The sequence below is a fragment of the Dreissena polymorpha genome, chromosome 4 (genome assembly GCF_020536995.1).
Source record: "Dreissena polymorpha isolate Duluth1 chromosome 4, UMN_Dpol_1.0, whole genome shotgun sequence".
Lineage (NCBI taxonomy): Eukaryota > Metazoa > Mollusca > Bivalvia > Myida > Dreissenidae > Dreissena > Dreissena polymorpha.
Genome location: NC_068358.1, coordinates 137,243,142 through 137,267,777, shown reverse-complemented (window position 1 = coordinate 137,267,777; position 24,636 = coordinate 137,243,142). Strand labels below are relative to the sequence as shown.

Below are 24,636 nucleotides of genomic sequence, written 5' to 3'. Positions count from 1 at the left end.
TTGATTGCCTTTATTCCGCAGATCTGTTTATGTTTCTAACATTTGGAAAACAGTCTTGTTTTTTTTTAAATATTTTATTTTTCATTATTTCTTATTAACAACCTCCTGTGCATACCGCAGACCAAACGTACGATGTTGAGGACTTGCGTGATACTTGCATGATTCGCACGTTCTCGTTGTCTTATTAAGACACCTAACGACCAATTCAAGAAAATGTCGATAAACGCAGGTTTACAAAAAAAAGACGTTGGTCGCGTCTTCTTGCTTTAACATTGCTTACATATCATGGAGAAGATTCTTATTTAGCAGCATTGACTGGTAGGCTTGTTCAAGCGAGCCCAAGGACTAAAGGGAGAGGTCAGTTGGACACATTATTGAGGGAGCTGGTACGAAAGTCAAAGTTTACTATTTTTTTTATCGAATAGGAAAGGTTTTTCCCCCTGAACTATAAGGCGGCAGTATTTCTTGCAAGTCTTTGTTCATGTGAGTCGCGACACTCTTACGGACAAGGTGACAGCATGTTTTTATTGTTTTCCTTAATCATTATTTTTAAGAGGTGAAATTTTTTAGTCAAAACGAAAAAAACACACGAATTTACTCCAAAAACTATTCGCAGTCGCACCAGTCACAAACAAGCGTCACATATGAGACGAGCGTGCGTCTGTCTCACGGAGCCCTTTCGTTCAAAATAAAGTTTCACCAAATGCATGCGTTTGCCGAGCTATCTCAAAATTGTGCGCTATGTCTGCGTCAGGCGTAGTTTAGGATGTGACAAAGGCTTCACGCTCATAAAACAAAAACAACATACAAAAATACTTTCTCTAAAACTCGTTTTCATGAAGATAACATTTAGGAATTGTAATGGTTATTACAATTCGGGAAGCTAATTTTGTCAATTTCGAAAAAGAAAAAAATATTATCAAATAGCTTTTTTATTGTTAAGAAATATGGATAGATAAATTGCATGAAAACAGAAATATCGGAATTTTCCAAACGAAAATTTCAATCGCTGAACACTTAGGTTTGGTTAGGTATAGCAATGCGAGATACGGAAAACGTCACATGCCGCGGATGATTGTGCATATTAAAGTGCCCGGTGTGAAGCACATAGTACGCCACAGATAGGTACAAAATCTCATGCGAAATACTAGTAAGAAGGTTAGGATTGAACGAGTGATCAACATTGCGACTCCGAGTTCTGGCGCAAGTGGGTTTCACAAGCTCATGAATGCGCAGCAAATAATCTCGAAAAGCACACGTATCTAGCGGCGAACTTTATTGCCAAGTTTTTTAGTTGCCGTTTCGATTACAAAAAAGAATCCAAATTATGCTTTACGGTCAGACACAGTATTAACCATCTGTTGCGCTTTTTGTGACAAAAATCTTGATATGTGGCTTATAGTGATCATTGTATTTAAACTGTTATATTTAGCTCAAGAAGTTATTGTCTTAATACACGTATACCACTGTAGAGTATTAAATGGGCGGCGTTCGGGGAAAATTGGTCTTCATGCACGTGCGTAGAGTATAGTTCCAGATTTGCCCGTGGAATCCACACAGGCCAATCAGTCACTAGATATTATGCTTTTATGGACTTTGTGTTTAAAGAAAGTCTCTTCCAAACGAAAAAAAAGTCAAGGCGGAAACTGTCGTCCCTGATTAGCTTGTGCAGTCTGCACACGCTAATCTTGAAAGACTTTTGGCATACATTCAATTTGCAAAGTTTTCCTAGAACGCTGCTGATAAATGCTTCACAATATTCAGATCCTGTAAATGTTACTGGTATGAACACTTCAAAGGCTGAAACTATAACAATGTATCTGAGCCGTGCTCTGTGAAAAGGGGGTTTAATGCATGTGCGTAGTGTCGTCACAGATTAAGCTGTGCAATCCGCACAGGCTAATCAGGGACGACGCTTTCCACTTTTAAGATTTTTTTTTGTTTTCAGAAAGTCTCTTCTTTGCAAAAATCAAGTTTAGGCGGGAGTATCGTCTCTGGTTAGCCTGTGGGGACTGCACATGCATTAAACACTTTTAGCACAGAGCACGGCCCATTTAAAATAAACACAGTACTAACCTGAACTGCTTACATTGATCTTTATTCAGCATAATGTCTTCAACGAAACAAAACATGGCAAAAAGAATGTCACTAAGCAAAGCAGAAATATTGTTTATCACGAAAATATTGTATCAGCAAACAACCTGAAATCCAAAAATATGGCTACAGGTCTTCACTCTAACTGCCCCATGAGAAGCTTGTATAAATATCTACAAGATTCAAATATCCAATCCGCAAGCAGTTTGCCCATAAATATAAACTTTGCAATGGAATGTTAAAATACTGTGCTCAAAACATCAATTAATTCTGAAATATCATTCAAGCAACCATTTGTGACTGCTTAGTATACATACATGATGGGAGATACTTTGGTTTTGTTCTTGTATGCTTCCAAATTATGTAGTGTACAAATAAACAAGATACAAAAATGACCTCTTAGAATAATTATGGGAAATTCAATATAATTTGTGGTGATGGCTTAGAATGGAAAACTTCAGCACATTCATATACCTTTCTTACATAAATATACTGAATCAATGTACTCACACGTATATATGAACACCATATACACAGAACTTATCAAAATGTTTATTCTTCAATTTGAAAAAAAGATTCAGAATAAATAATAACTATTCACACACTAAAGCAAAATTAATAATAAAGACAGGGTTCACAAAACAGTAGGATACAATATGATCAAGTGAACATGATTTTAAAGCTCATTACAATATATACATATACAAACCGCAGTCTTGGAAAACCGGGCTTAACGCATATGAAAAGAATATCGTGCCATATTAGCAATACCCACAAGGCTAATCAGAGACAACACGTTCTGCCTGACTGAATTTTCATTTAGATGTGACTTCTAGTTAAAGAAAGAATTCCATAGAAGCCGAAAGTGTTGTCCTTGATTTCTGCACAGGTGAATCTGACTATACTTTAGGCACATGCAGAACTCATAATTAATTTAGAGAATTATAGACTTCAAGACAGATCCTAAGTTCATGAAAGTTGTCTCAAATCTTTGATTAACCCTTAACCATTTAGATACGTATTTTGTCGCATTTGTGGTTCCTTAGAAAGTTAAATTTAATTGAAAACCTTTCTTACTAGATTCAAGTTTTAAAGGCTTCATTTCCAACCGTTCGATATTGATGAGCAGCAAACAGCATAAATCCTGTTCTGGTTTTATCCTTTTAGCACATAGCCATTTTCACTTTGCTTCTGAGTGGGAAAGGGTTATTGCATATTGAGTTCTAAAATTGTTTTACAACACCATCAACTTGAAATGTTCATTTAAGTACAACTAGGTTTCCCGTAGGAGTTTTGTGTATACCAACCCTGCTTGTTGCTCATCAAACTCACACATGTGTTTCAATACTGAAATAGGAATAGAGCAATTATGATCTCACTATCAGCAATATATATTATGAAAATTATTTAAGTGCAACTGATAAACTTTGGTATAAAAATGCACCTTAAAAAATAATTTACATAAACTATTGGAAGAATAACATATCACAAAACTCTTACAACATGAGAAAATCAATCAATGCCCCAATTACAGTTTTTGAAAAACAAATGTAAGGAACTACTTTTTCATGTACACAATCACAATTAAAAGAAAACCACAAATATAACAAAAGGACAGCACCGGAAAATAAGAGAACAAGCTGAAGCCGCTAATGTTCAGAAACACACCATCATTAGATCAAAACAACATGGCTAAACCAATTGTCCTTGATTAAATGATAAAAAAATAACTTTTTACATTCAGTTAACACATCAAAGCTTATAACATTCATATAGTAAGTAAAGAAAACTGGCACAATGCAGAATATAGCAGTGAACACTGCTTGACATAGATGACAATAAGCTACTTATCAAACACATGCACACCTAACATATTTTCATCTTTTGTTGCCATATTTCTAAATTAAATTTAAAACTAGTTCTACATAGGTGATTGACCATTCGAAATTGTTCAAAAAGTTGTGCACACAACTGTAAATAAAACCAACACGTTCTAATAGCATCTAAAGCATCAACTATAATTTTGTTAAGCTGTTCAGACGCTGCCATCCGAAATTTCTCCATCCGAATATGACTGGGCGTCATCATCAGAGTCGTCACTGGCCTCGGGCGTTGACTCCTCCTCTCCGGTGAGGGCAACGCGCGCGTAGTCGTCCGTGTCGATGGACTTGCAGAAGTGGATCGCGTACTTGAGCTTCTCCTTGAGGACGGGCTTGCAGGAGTAGCGCGGCATCTTCAGTAGGAAGAAACATGTGTAGCTCTCTGGCAGGAAGTGGTCTGCTGGGTGGTACTTGTCCAGCACCTAGGCAAGGAAAACATAGTTTAATGCATGTGCAGTCCGCACAGCCAAATTGGGACAACATTTTTCCGTCTCTACATAGCAAAAATCAAATCGAGGCTTAAAGTTTTGTCCCTGTTTGCTTAAGTTACTCTGGAGACACATAAAGCTCTAGCCTTTAATGCCATATTTTCACAGCTAACAGCTAGGTTCATGTTATAAACATTTAATTCCAAATAATACCTCTTCATGCTAATATACAAATTCACACCTAAACACATAAGAGGGGGTAGCACTTAATTATTTTCTGCTTAGCTGAGTAATGAGGGCCATAGCAAAATTAGCATCACACAGACTGTGAATTTGAGAAAGCCTGACAACAAAATATAAAGGCCTTGTTTTACTTGTTTGACTTCTTTAAAAAAAATGGCCTGTTTATGTTAAGAATCGGATATAGGCCAAACAACAAAGTCAAACCCATACCTGGAGCACAAAATCACGTCCCCTGAAGTCTGCGATGGTCCTGGGCAGGCGAGTGCGACCCCAGACAAACCTCAGGAAGAGGGACCTCTCTGTATTTGAGAGTTCCTCCATGACCTCCCAGAACCACTGCACGAGCGGGGCCCCCACATCCACACCCTTGTATGTGGCCACAGACTTGAGCAGGGTCAGGGGAATATCTGGACTGCCACACACCTGCAGTGGGGAAAGAAGCTGGGCTTGTATTCATGACACAGTGTATGTAAGATCATCTTAGATGACAAGGACTTAACCCCTTACCACTTAGATACGCATTTTGACGTATTTGTAGTCCCTTAAAAAGTTACCAGTAAATTGAATTAAAGACCTTTCTTACTAGATGCAAGTTTTTAAGGCTTAGATACTGATGAGCAGCAAACAGCATAAAACCTTAACAGACTGCGAGTTTTAACTTTGCTTCTGAGTGGGAAAGGGTTAAAACATGTAATGAGATTGTCTGGACTGCCACACACCTGGAGGGGGAAAGGTTATGGGCTTGTATTAAATACTCTTAAGATATGATATTAATTATTGAACATAATGTACATAAGTTCAAAACAAGTTTCCTTAGAGGCCAACAACTTGAAAAATGAAAAGGATTGTCTAGGTGCTACACAATTGGAGTAGGGAAAGTTGCTCCTAGAGGTATTTATAAGAGTTATTGTACTTTATTGGTGTGAAGTGTTTACATAGTTTCTTACACATGGCACTTTAACTAAAACAAATGGTTGGAAACAAAATACTTACAATTATCTAGTAAAGGACCATTATTTAGTAAAATTCTCCTGAATAGTTTGCAGAAATGCCATTTATTTAAATAACATATACAGACAATTGCCATTTTTATTTGCCTGCTGCATTAACCAAACAAGTCAAACAAGTGTTACAAGAGTTTTCCAGTACATGTAACAAAACAAGTAGTTACCATGGTTTCCAGCTCCAGTCCAGTGAAGAGGGACAGCAGAGGGACAGGTATCACCTTGCTGATGCCCTCCCGCACCCAGCACACTTGTTCATCAAACTCTTCCAGTCTGACACATACAACATATACAATATGATAGGTGAACTACAATTGTAACATGATCAAAAAAATATGTCTAGTTATAACCTTGCTGTTTGCATTATTAAAACTTGATGGTAATGTGAAAGAAAAGTAGCAATATCAACTAACTGTTCTTTGTTAGATATTTTTTATATTATTCCATCTGTAGATACAATGGTCCTTTTGGCATGCCTGTAAAAAAATATATGTGCTTTAAAGTACTAAGGATTTAAAAAGAGCCAAATTCCAAACTTGAAGATTTAAAGACGCACATTTTCTCAATTTCTGGATTTTACACACTTTTTTCAAATTGGACCACTACCTGTACTTTTATTCCAGATTGGGAAAACAAAAATCAATGATATACATATAATGACTATTTTTTTTGGCCATCCATAGGCAACTCAATACCTCAATGTTTGACCTTGACCTTTAGGTAAGGAGAAGGAGAAATATCTTCCCGAGTTGTCATGAGCTGTTTGTTTTAAGGTGATATTACATACAACGCGTTGTCCAATATGCTACAGATTAGTGCCAAGTTATTTAAAATCCATAAATATAGGGCAAAGTTACGGCTAAGAACAGACAACTGACACTAAAGCAGATGTAAGGTGCTACTGCTATATGCCACCCTCTTCAATGGGGGAGGGCCGCATACAAATATTTGCCTCTGATTGGGTAGCACTTGAGGCCAGGTAAACTGCCCAGTATGCACACTGACCTGTACTCCATGGCCAGACGTATGTACTCGGACAGGTTGGTGACGGTAATCTTGTTGTAGTTACTGAGGTTGCACTACACTCACCTGTACTCCATGGCCAAGCGTATGTACTCGGACCGGTTGGTTACAGTGATCTTGTTGTGGTTGTTACTGAGGTGGATCTCCTGGCCGGTGGAGCTGGGGATACTAAAGGGCATGTCTGCGTGGATCAGATCTGGCTCTAACATCTCCTTGATACACATCAGACCTGTAATGAGCCCAGTAATCATAGCAACAGACCCAGTGACCATAAGTGCTCTTATATTGCCTTGTAAAGAATAATTGTTTTTACCCCTTTACCACACAAGATATGTATTTTGAAGCATTTGTAGTCCCTTAGAAAATCAAATGGCATTTAAGGCTTCTCTTAATAGATTAATGTTTTAAAGGCTTAATTTCCAACCATAAGATACTGATGACAAATAAACAGCATACTGCCTGAAAAGACTGCGATTTACGTTCTGGTTTTATGCTGGTTACAGATAGCAATTTTCCCTCTGCTTCTAAGTGGAAAAGGGTTAATGGACTCGGCTAGGTCACATGCTGACAGTGTAGTTTTCCGTATAAGGTTGATAGCTTTTCATGTTAGGTTAGTAGTATTAAAAGACTATTGTGATGAACGCAAGATGATGTTTCACACTACAAAATAGCAAACTTTCCTCCTGTTATTATGTTGATTATGAAGACTGAAGGGTACCAGATAGTTCGTTACTCAGCTTCTTACTGACCCTGCACAGTTTAATACAGGGTAGAAAATGTATATTGGACTTGATCTGCACTCTTACCAAATATTTATTTACTGACCATCTATCACACTAAAAAGGGTAAGTAAGAAGTTCTGTAACTAAAAATATGACTACTAGGGAAAAGTAGGATATCATTTAAGGGAGACTTTTCTAGCTTTGAGATGTGATTTGAAAAAGACAGTTACAAAACTAGACCAAGTCTGTTGAAACACTTACCTCTATTCAATATATTAACAAGTCTCATTAATCTAGCCAAGGGTTTATGGTGTTTTAACTGTAAGACACTTACAAATAAATCTCTGAATGAAGAACTTAAATCTTCAATGACATCCCAAATTTTCTCAATACCAGTAATTATTATCTTGCAAACACACATATAAATGACAAAGGTTGCCTACTCACCAGGCACAAAGTCCTTGTCAATCTCTGTGAGGTCACTGATGGTGAGAGGCATACCAGCCAGCTGTTTCCACACCGTCTCTGCCAACGTGATGCTCAGGGGGCTACCAGTACGGATAGCTATGCCGATCAACATACCTGGGGTAACAGAACAATTTACCAATCAACATCCCTGGGGAAAAAAACAATATAACACGAGCACCGCATAACGGGTGCCAACGTTCGGCTGCGGGTGCATTTTTGAACAAATGAAAGCTTGTCAGCATTTTTTTTATAGGTCATAGTGACCTTGACCTTTGGCCTAGCGACCCAAAAATGGGTGTGGCATGTAGAACTCATTAAGTTACATCTATATATGATGTTTCAAAGTTGTAGGTGGAAGCTTTTTGATTTTAAAGCCAATGTTAAGGTTTTAGCACGACTCCGGCGGACAGCTGACGACATGACGAGGTGGCTATGACAATACCTCGGTTTTTCTCCAAAAACAGCCGAGGTAAAAATCAAGATACCTAGGGAACAGAACAATATATCAATCAACATCCATAGGGAAAAATAATAATATACCAATCAACATCCCTGGGAAACAGAACAATATACCAATCAACATACCTAGGGAAAAGAACAAAATACCAGTCAACATCCCTGGGGAACAGAGCAATATACCAATCAACATCCCTTGGGGAACATACAAATATACCAATCAACATACCTGGGGAACAGAACAATATCCCAATCAACATCCCTGGGGAAACAGAACAATATACCAATCAACATCGCTGGGGAACAGAACAATATCCCAATCAACATCCCTGGGGAAACAGAACAATATTCCAATCAACATCCCTGGGGAACAGAACCATATACCAATCAACATACCTGAGGGACAGAACAATATACTGATCAACATCCCTAGGGAACAGGACAATATACCAATCAACATACCTAGGGGAAGAACAACAATATACCAATCAACATTACTAGGGAACAGAACAATATATCAATCAACATCCCTGGGGAAGAAGAACAATAAACAAATCAACACACCTAGGGAACAGAAAAATATACCAATCAACATCCCTGGGGAACAGGACAATATACCAATCAACATCCCTGGGAACAGAACAGTATACCAATCAACATCACTCGGGAACAGAACAATATACAAATCAACATCAACAGAACAAAAGTGTATGTGGAAGAGGAAGATTTTACTTCCCATACAGAAAGCTGTACCGTAAAACAGAGATGTACCCTAAAAAACATTCCTGCGGAACATTATTACGGTGAAAGTAATGGAGGTAGGCAACGTGACTTCCAGTGTGGATAGCTGTACCTATCCACATTACTGGGGAACAGAAAAAAGTGCATGTGTAGGAGGCAGGAGATGTTAGGGAAGGAAAATTATTTAATGTAATTAAGTCCTATCGTCAAAGCAACACATTCATGCCATTGTTTTCAGAAACAAAATTCAGGTATTCAAAACAAAATCTGATCAATTTGTAGGTCAATTGTTCAAAGTGAATATCCAGATATACAAAGCAATCATTATTTATGAGCCTTGTTCTGCTAATTCTGATCTGTATGCATGTTGCATGGCGCTTTGATGGAAATCACTTCTAAAAGAACGTCAAGTGTAGGTGTAAAGCCTGTGATACTTTACACTCAAGCATTAAGCACAAGTTCCCCCTAGAGCAACGCTAATACAATACCTAGGAACTTGAACATGTTCTGATGCAGTGGTGAGGACAGCATGGGGTTGAGGAGGTAGCAATCCCTATTGGCCCCCGACTCATCACGGCCATTAGGCGTGACTATCAGTATGGACAGGGAACCGTTCTGAAGCTCGTCACACATCTCAGCGATACTCTCACTGTAGCCACCACCGCAGTCATCCACACTCTCGCCTGGAGACACAAATGTGGTAAGTTGGGAATAAAGAATGTTATGGTTCGCTGTCCTTTTTTTGGAGCACTTTACAGCTCTCATCAAGGGCATTGATGCAATTGTTTAAGAGTCAAAACAAGGATCCAATCTAAATATATGTGTTTAACAATCTATCAAAAGGAATACCAACTCTCTCTCAAATATGGTTTTCAACTGATTAAAAATTCAAGGTCTTATTATTATTATCATTATTTTAGACTTTAAATTATTGTTACAAAAATATTTATCCACCCTTAGCTTTTTTGTTCAAGATATTTAAATACACACTTGTATTATCAGATGCATGAATTGCTGCACAGATTTTTAAAAATGGAAACAAATAAATTTAATGACAGCTGGTTAAATATTGTATTCATTACTTATATTTATAAATCTTGAGTAAAAACACAATTATTCCAAATATAGCAATAAGATAATGAGTGTAGTCCCATTTGATCGGCATCCTGGGAATACTGGGCTAAATGCATATGCATTAAATGTCATTCAGGATAAGCCTATACAGTCTGCACATGCGTCCAGTCCAATGTTCCCAGAATGCATCTAATTTGTCCGATTGAGAAATTTACACTACAGATATCATTCAACAAAATGACTTACCAACAAACTTGACTTTCCAGACCCTGTGTGGAAGCATCAAGGAGTCTGTGCCAAACACCCCAATATGCTGTGACATCTGACCGAAGACTGACTTGATGCCCTCTGGTCCGGCCAGACCTCCCTTGGCCCGTGCGCGCTTAACCTGGATACGGTTGAGCTCCAGGACAGGACCGTGCTGCTTGTCTCTCACCATGGTGGCCTGAACAACCTTCCTGAAGGCTGTTTCCTGTTGTTATATGGTAAAATAGAGTTATTAAGTGGCAAGATTTGGAACACACGTCAGGCTCGGAAAATCCATTACCCACATTAATGGGTTTATGACAGCTTTTCACTTTTTAATAGATCATGCACAATTAAAGAGTATTTATACATCTGTATTGTTATTGAATTCTGTTTCAAATGTTGAAGGGTACAACAATGTTACTTTGTGCATCATAAAAATTAATCTGCATGTTGGGTATTTTTACGCAGCTGTAGTCCTTTAGATAGCTAAATTTAATTTAAGTCCTTTCTCACAAGATTCAAGTTTTAAAGGCTTCATTTCCAACCCTAAGATACTGATAAGCAGCAAACAGAATAACACCTGAACAGACTGTGAGTCACCCGCAGGCTGTTCTAGTTTTATGTTGGTTGCAAAAGTCATTTTCACTTCGGTTCTTATAGGGGAAAGGGTTAAGCAGGTGTACATATTGGTACTCTAGGCAGATTGTGCATCCATATCAGTATTGGTTTTTAAAAAAGCACAAAATAAAACAAGTTACCATCTGTTTCTTCAACAAATGCTTTGAAATTACAATGTATATGTCTGCCAAATAAAAATTGCTTGACACATGGAACTCAAGCAATCACAATTCATACTGCTTATCTGCCAATTTTGATTTGGCAGTATGTTCCGCAAGGCCTCAGATAGCAATAAAAAAAACTGGGGCACAAGGTTTTAGTTTCTGGCTCACAGGCAGTGACCAGCACAAAACTTAAATATATTAAGAAAGGTATTAAATTTAATTTGATTTTCTGAGGGACTTAAAATACATTAAATTGCCTATCTAAGTTTTAAAGCATTTACCTTAGAGATGGTGTGTCGGAGAATTGGAAATGGTGTCTGCCTAGGAAGGGGGAAGTCTGGGGTTTGATCCCCGCTGTGGGAGCATTCTTTAGATCTCGCCCCCAAAACACCAAGTACCAGTTCTACCCATAAAATGCACTTAACGTGTTTCAATAAGCATTAGGCTTTCCATGCAATAAAGTCTGAGCAAAAAGGTTTAAGCTCACCTTAGAGTTTGACACGATGACCCCTCGCAGCTTGTCCAGTCCACTGGTCATCTCCCACTTGTCTTTTTCCGGCCCAGACTCTTGCAGGTCAAACATGGAAACCGAAGAACAGAACAGATCCGAGAAGTGGTGCAGGAGGACCAGTCTGTTACGCAGCGTCGTTATGGCAATGGACTGCAGGTGGTTGTACTCCATAGGGATCACCGTGGGCAACTTACCAGCGCTGACTGGTTTGTTGGTAGACCATGCCAGACTGTGCGCTGAACCACAGGCCACTCTGTTAATCTTCTTGCCTGGGAGTGTGGATTAATAATAATAACCATAATTTATTATATGTTCATGTTTAGAAATATCCTAATATGTATTTTCAATCCTTTTCAATTCTTACAAATTTAAACCAGAGGATTGATGGAAATGTGGGTACAGAATAACTTATATCTTCCTATATTCAAAAAGCAGCACAGGTAAATAGTTTCATACATTTTATTCTGATTTTAGCCAACTAAAAATAAATAAAGAAAAGGATTTCAAGGATTCAATTTTAAACATTTGAATGAAAAGATATTAACTAACAACCTGTAACTAGCATGGCAGATAAATACAATTATAACACACAAAAAAGAAAAGACAATGTAATAGGTTCCCATTATATAGAATAGATTACCCTGTAGGGCTGTGACCGGCCGTGGTCGCTGAATCGCGTTGGTAGTGCTGTCTCCAAGCTGCCCTTCGTCGTTATCTCCCCATGAGAAGACCTCACCTGTGTCTGTACAGGCCACACAGTGCAGGGAGCCACATGCTATGTCGATGACCTTCTTGCCTTGCAGGGCAGACACTCGTCTCGGGCGACGCACATGGTCGTCGGTGCCGTGACCCAGTCTGTGGTAGTCTCCTTTACCCCTGGGGCAAGCACCAGAAAACCATGAATGTCATGTTATTTTCTTTTGTTTATATGCCCTTTTTAACAGTATTTCAGTCATTTGAGCCACCCACACTTTTCCTGGACATGTTTGTTAATCAGTTAAGAATGCACATACTTTTCCCAGTCATTGACAACTGTCCTACTTCAATAATGCATTGGTAAAGAATGGCTTTAGAAAAATTTTCATTACTAATGCCAGGAATTAAAGCGGCTATCTATTTGTAGTCAACCACTCTACCAAATGTTCTCTAAAGAAATTTTTGACAGATTGTTTGACAAATAGTAACACACTTACTGTAAAATTGAAGTAATGGTTGGCAAATTGATGAATGGAGTCAAAAAATGAAAAAGCTATTGTAAGAACTGTAAAACCTGTAAATGGTTTATCTATGAGACACATACACAAAAAGCCAGAGGTCCTTAAATAAGTTCAAAAGCATTCTAGGCACCATCTTACCAAGTGTAGACAGCCCCAGACTTGGTAAGGGCCACAGAGAACTGTGATCCACACTCCACCTTCATCACCCCCAGCTCCTGTAGGGAGTCGATCTTGAAGGGCACCTTCACACCATCACTGCCACCACGACCTGGGAGAGAGGGTAGCATGATCAAACATGTGTACTATAGGACCTGTGAGAGAGAACAGATTTGGGCTATGGGTAAATGCAGGTGCATAAGGTGTTGTCGCAGATAAGCCTGTGCAGTCTGCACAGGCTAATGAGGGACAACACTTTTGACTTAAACTTGATTTTTGCTAAGAAGAGACTTTCTTTAAACAAATAGTATTGTAAAAGCGGAAAGTGTGGTCCCTGATTAGGGATGACACTTTTAGCACATGCATTAAACCCCCTTTTCACAAAGCAAGGCAAATGTATTATTGCCCCCGTCACTAGAACTAAGTGCATGTAAAACACATAGCATTAACATGTACATTTTAACATTTTCCCACTTAGATACGTATTTTGACGTGTTTGTAGTCCCTTAGAAAGTTAAATTTAATTAAAGACCTTTCTTACTAGATTCAAGATTTTTAAAGGCTTAATTTCCAACCCTATGCAGCAAACGTCATAAAACCTGAACAGACTGCGAGTTACTCACAAGACTGTTCTGGTTTTATGCTGTTTGCACATAGCCATTTTCACTTTGCCTCTGAGTGAGAAAGGGTTAAACAAGGAGTACTAGGTCTCATAATATTTTGTCATCTACACAACCATTTTAAAAATGAAACAAGAGGAAGTCACACCATCTCCTAGCCTGATTATTTTACCCTTCAATGTTTTATAAGGATGTAATGTTCTAATCAAGATACTGGTGTTAATGTGTCATGAATAAGCAAATTCGTTGAATTGATACCCCCCTGCCAATATGCTTCTGGACACAAAAGTATTATATTGGACACTCAAAAAAGCATTTTTTCAAGATAAAAAGGGCCATAACTCTGTTATAAACAGATGGTGTACAATGCCATTTGGCATGCATCATCTTCTAATCCACATATATACTCATACCAAGTTTAAATGAAATCTGCCAAAGCACTTCCAAGATATGGCTCAGGACAGACGGACGGAAAGACGAACGGATGGACGGACAACGCCAAAACAATATCCCTTGGCCTATGGCGGGGGATAACAAAAGACTAGGTTGTGTGTGATATTATTAACTTGCCAAGTTAAATTAGCCAACTAACAAACAGTGTTTCTACAATACCACTGTGAACAGATCAACTAGTTTCCCATAGTCTCCATCTCCCCAGGACCAAACACGTCGGTCTCGGTGATACAGAGAGTCTGAGCTCAAGCTATTCCAGTGTTACCTAGTTTCCCGTAGTCTCCATCTCCCCAGGACCAAACACAGTCGGTCTCGGTGATACAGAGAGTCTGAGCTCAAGCTATTCCAGTGTTACCTAGTTTCCCGTAGTCTCCATCTCCCCAGGACCAAACACAGTCGGTCTCGGTGATACAGAGAGTCTGAGCATCCCCACTGCCACAGGCCACATCTAACACCTTTTGGTCCTTCAGGGCTTCAACCTGAACAACAATATAAATGTACAGTAAATAAACCTAGCTAACACTTTCGAAGACTGTGAGGGGCCATAACTATTTCAAGATTTAGTGGTTTGTAACCTAAGTCATACTTGACATGTTTTGTACCATGTTGCACAACACATAATTTCTTATTATTCTACCTGTAATTAAAATTCATGTACAAATATTTCATTAAAAATACATTAAATGTTGGTTTTAAATAGTTAATCACAATAAATGTTACTTCATATGAACACGAAAATGCTAATATAATCAGTAAGTTATTTTTTTAATGACAGCTTACTTCTATATCCTCTCTAACAATTTTAGCTTGTGGTGGTATACTAAAACAAGAGCACCATATAACAGGTGCAAACGCTCGGCTGCGGGTGCATTTTTTAATAAATGAAAGCTTGTCAGATTTTTTGTTGTTTTAGAGGTCACAGTGACCTTGACATTTGACCTAGTTACCCCAAAATAGGTGTGGCGTGTAGAAATCAAGGTGCAGCGACATATGAAGTTTCAAAGTTGTTAGTGGAAGCACTTTGATTTTAGAGCCGATGTAAAGGTTTAAGCACGACGCCGGCGGACGGCAGACAACGAGCTGGCTATTACAATACCTCGGGTTTTCTCCGAAAACAGCCGAGCTAAAAATGAAACAATTGATTCCAAAATCTGATCACAAGATAAACAACATAATCTGCCAACAGATCTGTATGAGACTTTTCTGATGCGAGGCATACCAGTTTGGGTCTGGACTGGTCCTCACTGTCGCCGTGTCCCAGTCGCCCATAGCGACCCTTGCCCCAGGTGTACAGCTCTCCCGTGGAGGTGATACAGGCGCTGTGAGCGCCCCCTGCTGCTATGTGCACCACCTCCTTACCTCGCAGACACTCTATCACACGAGGGCGGTCACATGGACTATAGCATAAAGATTAATAAAAAGGGCTTAATGCATGTGCATAAATTAGTGTCTCAGAAGAGCCTGTGCAGTCTTCACAGGTCAGGAACACAAATTTCCGCTTTGATGGTATTTTTCATTGAAAAGAATGTCTCTGCTTAACAACAGTCCAGTTAAGGTGAAAGTGTCATCCCTAATAAGCCTGTGCAGACTGATATAATCAACCTTACACTATGTGGATGTCTGCAGACTGATATAATCAACCTTACACTATGTGGATGTCTGCAGACTGATATAATCAACCTTACACTATGTGGATGTCTGCAGACTGATATAATCAACCTTACACTATGTGGATGTCTGCAGACTGATATAATCAACCTTACACTATGTGGATGTCTGCAGACTGATATAATCAACCTTACACTATGTGGATGTCTGCAGACTGATATAATCAACCTTACACTATGTGGATGTCTGCAGACTGATATAATCAACCTTACACTATGTGGATGTCTGCAGACTGATATAATCAACCTTACACTATGTGGATGTCTGCAGACTGATATAATCAACCTTACACTATGTGGATGTCTGCAGACTGATATAATCAACCTTACACTATGTGGATGTCTGCAGACTGATATAATCAACCTTACACTATGTGGATGTCTGCAGACTGATATAATCAACCTTACACTATGTGGATGTCTGCAGACTGATATAATCAACCTTACACTATGTGGATGTCCATCCAAAAAAGGAAAGTTCATTTAAAGTTTCACTAAATTCAGATCACCAATAATCAAATGGCAATAACTCCCTGAAAAATTATTCAACTGGAATGACCCTCAAAAATTGCCCAAGTTCACCATAAAGAGATAATTATTTCAAGTTTCATCAAAATCCGAGGATGCTGCATTTAAAGTTTCATTAAAATCAAATCGGACAAAGTGGCGACTACACATCTTAATTCTATAATCCTTGTTTGAGGAAAAAATACAAATATGAAAAACAAGAATAAAATTGAATACCACCATTTTAAACACCTCAAGTAAAAGAATCCCTTTTCTTACATCTAATATATATAAAATTACATCTTCAGGTTCATTCAGACTTCTGTGAAATAGATAATCTAAACAAGAGCTTGGCACAGTCGTGCCAAGTTCCCGCCTAAACGTGTTTGCTTGTATGACAACATTTGTTTTAGAGAGTAGAATAAAATCTGTGAAAACAAATAAAGGGAGATAATTCATTATGCTCCGGACAAGAATAAACTTTGATATTAAATAAAGGGATATAATTCAAACACTAAGGTAGAGTTATGGTTCTTAGTCACTGCACTTCTCCTACTTGCCATCTTTAAGTTTCAAGTAAATCCCTTCAGTAGATTTAGAGTTATGCTCCGGACAAAAATTTACTTTAAAATTATATAAAAGGGGAGATAATTCAAAACCTAAGGTAGATAGAGTTATGGTTCTTGGTCACTGTAATTCTCCTAGTTGCCATATGTTTATATTTCAAGTAAATCTCTTTAGTAGATTTAGAGTTATGCTCCGGACAAAATTTACTTTAAAGTTATATAAAAGGGGAGATAATTCAAAACCTAAGGTAGATAGAGTTACGGTTCTTAGTCACTGCACTTTTGCTACTTGCCATCTGTTTATATTTCAAGTTTCAAGTAAATCCCTTCTGTAGATTTAGAGTTATGCTCTGGTCAAAAATTTGCTTTAAAATTATATAAAAGGGGAGATAATTCAAATACTAAGGTAGATAAAGTTTGGGTTCTTGGTCACTGCACTTTTCCTAGTTGCCATCTGTTTATATTTGAAGTTTCAAGTAAATCTCTTTAGTAGATTAAGAGTTATGCTCCGGAGAAAATTTACTTAAAAATTATATAAAAGGGGAGATAATTCAATAACTAAGGTAGATAGAGTTGTGGTTCTTGATCACTGCACTCCTCCTAGTTGCCATCTGTTTATATTTCAAGTTTCAAGTAAATCCCTTCAGTAGATTTAGAGTTATGCTCCGGACAAAAATTTACTTTAAAATTATACAAGAGTTCCGCGGTCGGAGATGACCGCATTGAAGCCGGATTTTTGATTTAAATGACAGGAAAGTACCTTTCGTGTTTTTGTCAATGCAATACTTAAATAACTGAAATATTGTTCAAAGGTCAAAATGAAATGTAAGTACTTTTCAAGGCATGAGCAAACCTTGTGTTATGTTTTGAATGCATGCATATACATGAACAACAATAACATTTAAGGTCACAAATATGAACTTGAATTGACATTTAACATTTTTACCTACCAAAGTTATAAGAACTTTAACATTTTTACATTCAAGGTCACAGTGACCTTGACCTTAGAATGAATGACCTTGAAATGACCAGTGGTCATCTAAGTGTGCTTGCAAACCTTCATGTCAAGTTTGAAGACTCTATGTCCAAGCATACCAAAGTTATAACAATTTTAACATTTTAACATTTAAGGTCACAGTGACCTTGACCTTCAAATGAATGACATTGAAATGACCAGTGGTCATCTTCTAGTACTGGCCAATCTTTATTTCAAGTTTGAAGACTCTAGGTACAAGCATACCAAAGTTATAACATGAAATAAGAACTTTAACATTTTTACATTCAAGGTCACAGTGACCTTGACCTTCAAATGAATGACCTTGAAATGTCCAGTGGTTACTTACTAGTTCTGGCCAACCTTCATGTCAAGTTTCAAGACTCTAGGTCCAAGCATACCAAAGTTATAACAACTTTAACATTTTTACATTCAAGGTCACAGTGACCTTGACCTTCAAATGAATGACCTTGAAATGTCCAGTGGTTACTTACTAGTTCTGGCCAACCTTCATGTCAAGTTTCAAGACTCTAGGTCCAAGCATACCAAAGTTATAACAACTTTAACATTTTTATATTGAAGGTCACAGTGACCTTCACCTTCAAATGAATGACCTTGAAATGACCAGTGGTCATCTGTTAATCCTGGCCAACCTTCATGTCAAGTTTGAAGACTCTAGGTCCAAGCATACCAAAGTTATACCATGAAATAAGAACTTTAACATTTTTACATTCAAGGTCACAGTGACCTTGACCTTCAAATGAATGACCTTGAAATGACCAGTGGTTACTAACTAGTTATGGCCAACCTTCATGTCAAGTTTCAAGACTCTAGGTCCAAGCATACCAAAGTTATAACAACTTTAACATTTTTTATATTGAAGGTCACAGTGACCTTGACCTTCAAATGAATTACCTTGAAATGACCAGTGGTCATCTGTTAATCCTGGCCAACCTTCATGTCAAGTTTGAAGACTCTAGGTCCAAGCATACCAAAGTTATACCATGAAATAAGAACTTTAACATTTTCGAGCACGCCGCCACCCCGCCCGCCCGCCCGCCCGACAACATCAATCTATAAGCCGAGATTTTTTCGAAAAAAATCCGGCTAATAAAAGGGGAGATAATTCAAAAACTAAGGTAGATAGAGTTATGGTTCTTGGTCACTACACTTCTCCTAGTTGCCATCTGTTTATATTCTAAGTTTAAAGTAAATCCATTGAATACATTTGGACAGGGTTCATAGAGATTTTCTCTCATGAAATTCAACACTTTTTAAGCACTTTTCAAGGGAAAAAATCCAAATTCAAGCACTTTTTTAGTCCGACGTACTGAAAACTGTATATTATTCTGTGTCCAATACTGACAACATTTTCGCTAAATTGGTCTCTTTTTGCGTAACATTCTATGTGACTTACAACAGTCTGCACTAACCAGCTACAGTAACAACTGTTTAATCAAAAGCAAGATATTTCATTATGATATTGTAATTGACCAAAGGCATTACACATACCAAAACAAAACCTGTTATTTGTATTGAATGTGTATTCTAAATGTTCACTCTTCTGGTGGCTTTTCAACACGGATTCCCCCATACTAGCGATATCTATATCGGTTCTGCATACTTTACAAGATGCTTTGACTTTAGAATGGGCGTTGTCAACAACCCAAGGGTAGTGTTTTTCCCAGGCCATTTTCGCGTGGCGAAAAGCCACGCCGCCCTCCCGGATTGCCACTCTGCCCTTTTCAAAGACAAATTTCGCCACGCGCCCTTCTTTTCAAAGGCAAATTTCGCCACGCGCCCTTATTTCTTTATTGCCTAATGACCTAACTTGGTCCGCAAAATCAGCGTCCTTGATTGTCTGTGACGCTCCGACTGTGCTTGATTTACTCGAGAGACGTCAATGTCTAATCGACTATATTAATTGAGCAGATTTAATCTATTACAGTGCTCAATTTACAGGTAGGTCTTACTGACTGCTCCAAAGCTGTGAATTAGTCATGCGTGAATAACCCCGTGTCAGTATCAATCTATAATGCCGGAGGCTATGTTATACCAAGCGCACTTTTTGGTCGGCAATGTGATGAACCTTTGATGAAAAACTCGATGTTATTCTCGTGGCAATTGTGCATTGCATGCATTATTCAGTTATATCAAAACATATATATTTATGCATAATTACATTTAAAATCACAAACAAATTTATTCTTTATCGTTTTCGTCTTTAAGATAATTAGATCTAATTATTGAAATAATTACTGAGATGTATACTAATTTAACAAAATGCGAATCGCGTATACGATTTAACGTTGCAATGCGCACCTGTCGCTTACATCATTTGACATTTTATCAACATGGCGGACTTTACAGAGTTAAATTGTGACTCGGCAAAAATGGCAAATAACGTCGTAAACGATCGAATTAACGATGGAGATTATTCATTAAGAAGGAATTAATTAAATGTCTGTGATAATCAACGATGCATAAAAATGTTTTAGATAGCAACAACATTATTTATTTATTTGTAATCTACTCGTGGATCATGTATGTCACGGAAACGAGTATTTGCATATTGTTAGCCATCAATTTACTCGCAATGTTATTTTAAACATCTGTCAAGATTATTGTTAGAAAATGGGATAAGACAAACATGGTTTCATTTATATGTAAGTGGATCTGTGTATACTCAGATTTATATGCATATATTGCTTTATTATGTTAGTCGTGCTGTACAGTTTATTGAAACAGCATGGAACTTAAATGTACATTGCAAGGTAAATATATTAATATAAATCATAGTAAGTTAAATACATCTATTACCATTAAATGTGATTGTTTATATGTTATTTTTTCCACAACTGCTTCTGATGCGATTACATGTTTCCCCGTATTCAGGGAACATTTTTTGCCTAAACTGCGCGCTAAAATGCCCTTTTTGAAAGTAATGCGCCATGCCCCTTTGCCCTCCTGGGAAAAACACTAAAGGGTATTTCAAAAGCCACCCTTTCTTAAAAATGCACTTATTCATTGGCATATTTCAACTCGTCAGCACCGTAATGGCATAATGCATAAAAAAACAACTGAAGAAGACCAATTGGCGGATGATTAGTAGTAGTTGCCTCCCTTACGTTCTAAAACCTGTACCGACCCATACCAATCCAGTACCTGCCAGTATGAACAGATCGGAAGCGTCATAAATCGAAAAAAAAAACCACTACGACTTCGGACTCATGGAAAAGATATGAAATTATATATTTTTACCCTTAGTGAGTTTTTCAAGCACTTTTGAAGCCCAAAATAAGCACTTTTTAAGCATTTTGAAGTTTTTATATGCAAATAAGCACTTTTTAAGCACTCAACAGCCTTTATAAGCACTTTTTAAGGAGAACATTGAAATTCAAGCACTTTTCAAGGTCTGTATGAACCCTGTTGGAGTTATGCTCCGGACAAAGTTTCAGCCGGACGGACAGACGGATGGACAGACGGACAAGACCACTTACTATATCCCCTCCGAAATTTTTTTCGGCGGGGATAATGAAAACTTTCTGATTAAGAGGGATTTATCTATGCAGGGTTGGGTGCACTCACCTCCTGTTGCCGTGTCCCAGTTTGCCGTCCTCCCCCTCCCCCCAGGAGTACACCTCCCCTTCCGCAGACAGGGCGAGGCAGTGCTTGCCCCCAGAGTTCACCGCAATCTTCTTGATGAACACATGCTGTATGGACTCAAGTAGGGTAGGAGACGTTATGGACTCTGTACCGCCTACTCCCAGCCTGCCACCTGCACCGTAGCCTGTGGCGTACACCTGGATCCAAGATAGGTAAACCATTAAGTGTCATTCTGGGAAAACAGGGCTTAATGCAGTCTACACATGCTTAATGCAGTTTACACATGGATAATTGCTTAAAAGAGACTCCTTGTAAATTAAAAGTTAAAAATAACAAAAAAGTGGAAAGTGTCTTCCCTGATTATAGGGTGTTCAGGGGATTAATGAGTTTGCAGTTTCCTTGTTATTTTATTCATATTTCTAAGAAGGGTAATGTTTAACAATTGCATCAGTCTAAAAAATTTGAAAATCAGTCAAGTAGTCCGAGTAATGATTTTAAGATAAGACGTGCAAGTTTTTTAAGAGATAAATTCTCTGTTGAAACGTTAGGTTATTATAGCACCAAAATGAAGAAAATTCTAGGGATTTCTTGATAAATGTAGTCCGGAACCACTTAATTTTCAAAATTTACTTATAACAACATACATCAAAATGTTTGTTTGCTTTTCAGCTTTCAGAAAATTTACGCCTTTTTGGCAAAAAAATCAAAGATGACCGCCATAAAGACGCCCAAAATGGCCACCATGGATTTTTAGTAAAAGTCATAAAAACATTGATATTTTGATGAAAATTGGAATATTATTATGCCAGTTTATGAAAATGACAATTTTCTAACATTTTCAACATAAATTTGAACAAATATTATGTTTTGGGATGAAAAAGGGCAAATATCAAGATCGGCCATTTTGATTTTGCAGCCATCTTGGAATTTTTTCCGCGCTGATATTTTTTTTTGTGTGAAAATAGTCATGTAACATATCAAATTAAAGGGAATTTCACAAGTATTTTTTAAATGAAATCCAATCTAAAGATCTAATCGAACTATGACCAGCAGAAGCAAATAAGGGATTTTCAAGGTCATCCCTAAAACCTCAATCCGTCAGGCCCCTTTTGCATCAATTCAGATATTGGACCTACCAAAATTTTTGTGATACATTAGGGTTCACTTTTATGCCTGCCCGCAAGAAAAATTTCCATTAACTTTTGTTGCCACAAAAGTTTTAATGTTATTTTTAAATTTGTTGTGACCTTGACCTTCACCTTTCGGCCATGTATACACTTGAAGCCCAATCATGCCAATGTATACTGAACATTTTGGTAGGTGCCTCATCTATATTGAAGCAAAATTGGCCAGCAGAATTTAGATAAAACAAGGCCACCTTATGACTTTTTTCATATTCATTTTCAATACATTTTAGAATGGAAAAAATGTCGCAACAATTTTGGTCCTGCCTGAACACCCTACTGATAAGCCTATGCAGACTGTGCAGGCTGATATGAGACAACACTTTACAGACATACATTCAGCCCAATGTCCCAGGACAAAGCTCCATTTGTGATTACTGCCACAAAAAGTATACAAAATACATGCATGTCATACAAATTGAGAAGTCAAAGAAGTCATTAAAGAAATGTTAGGTAAGGAGTCAGCATTTTGTAGATATATGTTAGCAAAGTGAGACAATAAGCTCTGAATAATAATTGCACTAAACTCTTTAATGGAAGGTCAATATCCCAGTACTGATTTTCGAATGGGTGTGCACATTAAAATCAACCACATCACAGAATTCACATCCATAGAAACTGATTCTTAATTTACTTACTGCTGGACACATAAAAACTCACCTTCCCTTCTCCAGTGACAGCAAACAGTGTCTGTTCCCCACCCACCAGTTGTATTGGGCGCAGCGCTGACAGACTCTCACAACTGACAGGCAGTTTGACCTTTGCCCCCTCAACCCCGCCCAGCTGACCCCTGTGGTTGTGACCCCAGCCCCAGATCTGACCACTGCCTCCCCAGGACAGGGTCCAGTCTTCTGGTTTCCTGCAATATATTTGGTTTTCAGTAAAAAAAGTGTAACTAGAGCCTTTTAACAAATGTTACCAAAGCCCCACACAGATTTGTCACAGGTAAAGCAGTCAAGTAATAATGATGACTTCTTCAAGTTTGCCTCAACCCTTTCCCACTCAGAAGCAAAGTGAAAATGTGCAAACAGCATAAAACCAGAACAGCCTTCGAGTAACTTGCAGCCTGTTCAGGTTTTATGCTGTTTTCTTCTCATTAGTATCTAAGGTTTGGAGATGAAGGCTTAAAAACTTGAATATAGTAAGTAAGGTCTTAAATTAAATATAACTTTCTTAAGTACTACAAATGCGTAAAAATGGGTATCTAAGTGGAAAAGGGTTAAATGGCTTGAGAAATGTTGAGGAAGCTCCACAAACTTTAAACATTATATGGCAGTCGTGCCCAAGTCATAACTGTTTTAAACAGTCATAAGCAAATGCTTCTCTGGAAAGTTATTTTCTTTTATCATTTATATAATTTTATTTATATTATCTTACAGTAAAACACAACAGATTATTAAAATTTAAATTTTTTGGGTTTGAGACCGATTTGTTTTGAAAAAAACTGATTGAAAGTAATGGCATTAAGTCTGACTATTTTAATGAAAATCTACAGTCTATAATTAGAACTGTCCCTTTTGTGCCTGAAATACTCCCGCATGCCATTTTGTCAAAGGCATTGGAAGTTCAGCTTTAAAAACTGGATTCCAAACAATGCATGCTTTCTACCAATGCAGTTTTATCTTCATACCTATGTCAAGAAATGTCTGGGACAAAATTTTATTATTTCGGAAGAGCAATCATTGTGATATTACTTAAGAAGAAGTTAGGGTTCTTACACACTTAACTTCCCTTCATTAACATCTACCTTTATCAGGGTGCACGATCACATGACTTTGTGGGGTTCACAATTAAACTTTAATGGATGTAAAGTGGTGCTTTATTTCAAATAACTTGTTTAAACAATTTTTCTTATCAATTTTGACTAGTGCAAAAAAGTGTTTTTTGTTATGCTGCTTATGGCAATGTGAAATATATCAGAATTATTTAATAAGCTTGTGTTCTTGGTCAAAATTTCAATGTATACAGCATTCAATTACACGGTTATGCAG

General features: G+C 37.7%; 1 protein-coding gene across 4 annotated transcripts in view; it reads right to left on the bottom strand.

Moving 5' to 3' along the window:
- Nucleotides 1–2,630: 2,630 nt before the first annotated feature.
- The window catches only part of LOC127876751 (E3 ubiquitin-protein ligase HERC2-like), a 151,743-nt gene continuing 129,737 nt past the window's right edge, over nucleotides 2,631–24,636 (bottom strand). For all 4 annotated transcript variants that reach the window (XM_052422186.1, XM_052422185.1, XM_052422184.1 and 1 more), the window contains exons 68-81: nucleotides 23,306–23,504; nucleotides 21,444–21,658; nucleotides 15,341–15,518; nucleotides 14,477–14,600; nucleotides 13,031–13,160; nucleotides 12,316–12,551; nucleotides 11,652–11,944; nucleotides 10,380–10,605; nucleotides 9,548–9,742; nucleotides 7,842–7,976; nucleotides 6,739–6,901; nucleotides 5,817–5,922; nucleotides 4,856–5,068; nucleotides 2,631–4,396 (exon numbers count right to left, since the gene is read on the bottom strand). In XM_052422186.1, coding sequence (XP_052278146.1) covers nucleotides 4,130–4,396; nucleotides 4,856–5,068; nucleotides 5,817–5,922; nucleotides 6,739–6,901; nucleotides 7,842–7,976; nucleotides 9,548–9,742; nucleotides 10,380–10,605; nucleotides 11,652–11,944; nucleotides 12,316–12,551; nucleotides 13,031–13,160; nucleotides 14,477–14,600; nucleotides 15,341–15,518; nucleotides 21,444–21,658; nucleotides 23,306–23,504 — 2,680 coding nt within the window. In that variant the 3' untranslated portion in view covers nucleotides 2,631–4,129. The remainder of the gene's footprint in view (nucleotides 4,397–4,855; nucleotides 5,069–5,816; nucleotides 5,923–6,738; nucleotides 6,902–7,841; nucleotides 7,977–9,547; nucleotides 9,743–10,379; nucleotides 10,606–11,651; nucleotides 11,945–12,315; nucleotides 12,552–13,030; nucleotides 13,161–14,476; nucleotides 14,601–15,340; nucleotides 15,519–21,443; nucleotides 21,659–23,305; nucleotides 23,505–24,636) is intronic.